Source organism: Papaver somniferum, chromosome 7 (genome assembly GCF_003573695.1).
Source record: "Papaver somniferum cultivar HN1 chromosome 7, ASM357369v1, whole genome shotgun sequence".
In the NCBI taxonomy this organism is placed as follows: Eukaryota; Viridiplantae; Streptophyta; class Magnoliopsida; order Ranunculales; family Papaveraceae; genus Papaver; species Papaver somniferum.
The window spans coordinates 20,937,438-20,942,062 of NC_039364.1; the positions used below are offsets into that span (position 1 = coordinate 20,937,438).

At 39.0% G+C, this 4,625-nt stretch overlaps 1 protein-coding gene across 1 annotated transcript; it reads right to left on the bottom strand.

The window, feature by feature from the left end:
- Positions 1 to 2,474: 2,474 nt before the first annotated feature.
- Positions 2,475 to 3,351, bottom strand: LOC113294313 (putative receptor like protein 25). Its single transcript, XM_026542707.1, has 2 exons — positions 2,782 to 3,351; positions 2,475 to 2,576 (listed from the first exon to the last, which is right to left on the bottom strand). Exons 1-2 carry the CDS (start codon positions 3,349 to 3,351, stop codon positions 2,475 to 2,477), a joined length of 672 nt encoding a protein of 223 aa, XP_026398492.1.
- Between the last annotated feature and the right edge of the window lie 1,274 nt (positions 3,352 to 4,625).

Genomic DNA, 4,625 nt, shown 5'->3' on the forward strand with positions numbered 1-4,625 from the left:
TCCTCAATGTCCGATGAAGTTAGTCCATCTATCATGTCCTCGGGTCTCCTATGACTCGATTGAATACGCTCCAATGGAGGCAGATCATCATCTTTCCCTAGGTTAACTTCCTCACTTACAATGGTCATCCCTCCGGTCGGCACTCGCAGTTCCTCTGATCGGTGCTGTCGATTACCCTTTTGCAGCGAGTCTGTCACTCCTTCCTATATGTTGTTTCCTGCCACAATTCGGTTCCTAAGGATTCTCCCCGTTCCTGAAGTACTAGCCATCGGCTCGGGTATGCCTCGTCTCCTGATACTCGCCCCTACCTACGTCAGCAAAACATACAAAACCTCACTTTGACCTGTTTTCGAAAAGGTTTATGGACGAAATACGAAAAGGAAAACTCTGACATTTAGGAAAAAATCCAACCAAGTACAATTCCTTCTACTTTGTTATGCTGAACTCAGCAAATCTGGTGGTTTTTAGCTAAAAGGACAATTTTTGAAAAAGTGTGTTGTTACGTCACTTTTGGTACTCCCCTCATGCATTAATCATTATTTGTCCTAACATTCCTTGTACCAGAAATCATTAACTATCCGTACACCTTGGTCGGAAAGTTTCTCTCTTGGTCAAGTTTTGATGTGGTGACTTCCTTCAATCGCTTTGTTGTTGTCATAACCTACACGAGTTACCAGAATGAGATTTTCTCGATTTTTTCTACAGATCTTCCTCGGAATTCCTCAAGGACAGGTTTATCTTGGGATTCTTTCAGATTTTTCGTTTTAACTACGCTGTTAGGCTCTCGTTAGGAGATCAGAACGAGATTGTCACTAAGGTGCTCATTAGATCCTGTCCGGCCATAGTCTTGGTAATCCTAACTCAATGATTTTGAGACGAATTACCGGTGTTAACGTTGTATTCACAGTCTTAATAAACCCTATAATCTGAAGCGAAAACAGCTAGCGAGGTGAAGTCTCACTTCAGCTACAACCCAACATCAAAGATGTTATTTTGGGAGCCTGTGAATCTTTCTAACAACTCGACTTAACAGGAGAAATAGAAAAGAACGACATCATCAAGCAAAACTTCACACCGAGAATAAGTTCTACTATAAAAGTAAAAAAAAAGAGAGATTATTTTTTTTGCAAAGAATAGCAATTTATAAGTTCCATATACTAGCGTGTCTAACCAAAAGAGTTCTTCCTTTAGCTTCAACTAACACACAAGGTGATTAAGGAGCTGTGGATTCCTCTCTTTTAGCGACTGAGTTCAAGGTATTCGAAGATGTTATACGGTCCCTTAGTCGGCGCCAGAATGTAGATGCGGAAAATCCTACTACTACATCCAATGGATCCCAAATACACATATTGAAAGTAAACAACAAGAGATGAACACAAGACATACGTGGTTCGGTATGATTACCTACGTCCACGGAGATGAAAAGATGATCTTATTACTCGATTCAAGGTTACAAGTGATGATTCTTACACACAATCTCACTATTCTCTCACAAGGATGCTAATACTCTCCTATCTTCATTTGTTTCCTCCCCTTTTACTCTTTACAAAGCTCCCTATTTATAGGCTTACATGAGGATACATCCAAGTTACAGTGTAGTCGGAGCATATCTTTCTTGATGTTCTTCTCGGATGGTGAGCGACATTCCTCCCGAGATGTTGACCCGAGCTTGGTAAGAGTGGCTCCCGATATCCTTTTACCCGAAATTGGTCGCTCGATGCAGTGTATTCCGATGTCGCCTTTTGTTCTGGCCCGATGTTATTATCCTCGGGTCCTTCTTTGACCAAATTCTTCTTATCTTTCCAGCTACCTTGTCAGAGCATTAATTACTCTAGCGTTCGACAGACATCTCTATCTCTTCCATCACATCCGAGCTTCGCCTTTACACGTGCTGGCCTTCTGGGTTCTTCTGATATCTCTTTCTTTGTGCCAAGCTTGAAGAAGATGATTCAGTGCCTCGCTCTTTCCTTACCGTTGGTACGACCTTGTTTAGGACTGCTCCACCTAGGTCCGTGGATTATTTACTCCTACAAATAGCTTGGACATAAGTCAGGTAACATGGAACTCCAGGAATTGTACACTGCTTTCAAGTTTTCCTACACAGAGCCTGGTTTCCTAGCTTGTCTGAAAGCTGGGTACTTGACAGGTTTTGGCAAAATAAATTCCAATTAGAAGTTACCACACCTTATTGTTATGTTGGGGCATTTCCCAGTCTTTTATGCTCGAATCTACTGGGAACTTGAGAATAGCGAGATAACGTTCTTGATTACCCACTTGGTGTTACTCAAAGAAAATTTGTCGAAGCACTAGACTTACATAGGCTTTTTCTTGAAAGCAAAATAATGGTTCTGACACAGTTTGGCACTTTTTTTTTTAATAAGCACATAATTTGGCACATGATTTGACGCTAAAAAAAACCGGTTAGAAAGTGATGTGTTGCTACTAATATTAAACTAAATTGCGACAAGGAAAGACTATTTCATTGTGGAATGATACAGTGGAGCAATTGGGTGCAGATATTTTCTCGCCATCAGCGAAAATTTAAGTTTTCGGCTGATGCATAGCATTTTAGGAATCTAAAATTTGCAAACATCAAGGTCAACATCAGAAACAAATTGAGAAATTTAGATCGGCAACCATAGCTAGTAATGAATACGAAGGATTTTGTTGATGCATTTGTTATCCCATTGTCTCCCTTTCTCCCAAAAATATTGAGGTCCAATAACCATGCCTGCACGCTGCACCTAAAGAAAATCCCAGAAAAGTCACCACAAATAATACCCAATCAAATTCATCCTCAGATGCATTCCCATCCTTAGACTTCGACCCATTTGGTGGTGATTCGACAGTTGTATTACAGCCTTTGGACAGGGGAAAACCACATAATCCGACGTTTCCTTGGAAGTAACTGGAGTCGAAAGTTTGAAACTGACCTCCTGATGGAATTTCTCCCACCAGTTTGTTGAAGGAGACGTTCAAAACCGAAAGGGATGACAAACCTGCTAACTGGAAAGGGATCTTTCCTGTCAGGTTGTTCCGCGAGAGGTCCAATGACTCCAGATATGTGAGATTCCCAAAAGTCGATGGAATTTTTCCGGTGAAAGCATCGTCCGAGAAATTTAGAATGCAAAGTGCGGTCAGACTTCCAATGATTTCTGGTATCCTTCCTTCGAATCTGTTATTTGACAAGTCAATGCTCGTAAAGATGGTTAATATCTTCACCAATTCAATATCGATCCCTTTGCTTGTTACTGTCACCTTTGGTTGGTAATATAAGCCTATTCTCACATCATCATTCTGTAATATCTGATCCTGGTGGTTCCACTCTCTTTCTTCTTTGTTTATTATCATGGCATTCCAACTTGAAAAACAATCTTTGGGTAGAAAACCTGAAAATTTATTAGATGAAATGTCGATAATTTGCCTCGTGTTTTTATGGGCCACTCAAAAGGATTTAGGGGCCAACAATAAAACAAAAAAGGTCACCCAAAGAAAAAATATAGCCAGCCCTTATATCGCGTAATTCGTAATGACAAAATTACCCTTATATATTCCGAGGATATGATGACATTTTTATCCTCCGATTTCAATCGGAAGATAAAAATTTACCCAGACTTCCGATTGTAGTCGGTGCAGTATTAGAATGATTTCTGTTTTATTTTTTCCATTTCTTTTTCATTTTTGAGTTGTTAGAGTTATAGAGAAGAAGGTGAAGGAAAAAAGGGAAAACCCATTTTATCACTACAAAAATGGATGGATATGAAGAAGAAGGTGAGAATCATGGCGAAGACGATTTGGGGTATATGTTGAATGATCCAAACTTTTGTGGAGAGGAAAACCTAGACGACCCTTTCATGGAAGAAAATGGAGAATCGCCTGATATTGAAGCTAACGATGCATGTAAAACACAGGTATTGTGTTAAGAAACTCAAATACTCGATTTGCATGCGTTTGTGTGCTTTTGTAAACAAGAAAAACCGATTATTGCATGCATTGAATGCCATGAACTACCCAGATTCGGTAGATAATTTCTCGAATAAACTTACAAATATAACACACTGAGTACCAAATATATATATTTGGTAGTTCCAAGATAGTAGTTTACTGCCGAATATGAGAAACAACCTCAAACTGGTTTTCCAAAAAAATCTACATTCAGTAGTTATGTAGAGTTATTTACCTCCGAATGGCCCCAAAAACGAATTCCTCAAAAAATTTCAAAACTCAGTATTCTTATCCTTTACAATCGGTAATAGTTTAACATTATTTGACTGCCGAATATAACGGTGGCCTCAAAATAAAATTTCCGAAAACTTGAAAATCGGATGTTTATCGATTAAAGTTATCTCCCGGTTATTTATATTCGGCTGTTTTACTATATATTTTAGATTCCGATTATATCATTTTTTGCACTCAGTAAACCGTGTACATTCATTTGCATAAGTCGGGCGTTTTGGGTAACTGATAGGATTCCGAATATAGTATATTCGGCAGTTGACTTATTTAATAACCTCCGATTATTGTATAATAATTTGTTGCTTTCATATGCAGGCCGTTGAAGAGTTTGTTGATGATTTCTATTTGAGGCCCGACACTTCCCTATAATATGCAAACGATTTGGTATA

What these genes read in the sequence shown, in the direction of transcription:
- LOC113294313 (XM_026542707.1), bottom strand. Translation starts at nt 3,351, where the DNA reads ATGATAATAAACAAAGAAGAAAGAGAGTGGAACCACCAGGATCAGATA. An exon ending in CTGAGGATGAATTTGATTGG is followed by an intron (nt 2,577 to 2,781) that starts GTATTATTTGTG and finishes TGCAAATTTTAG; the next exon opens with ATTCCTAAAATGCTATGCAT.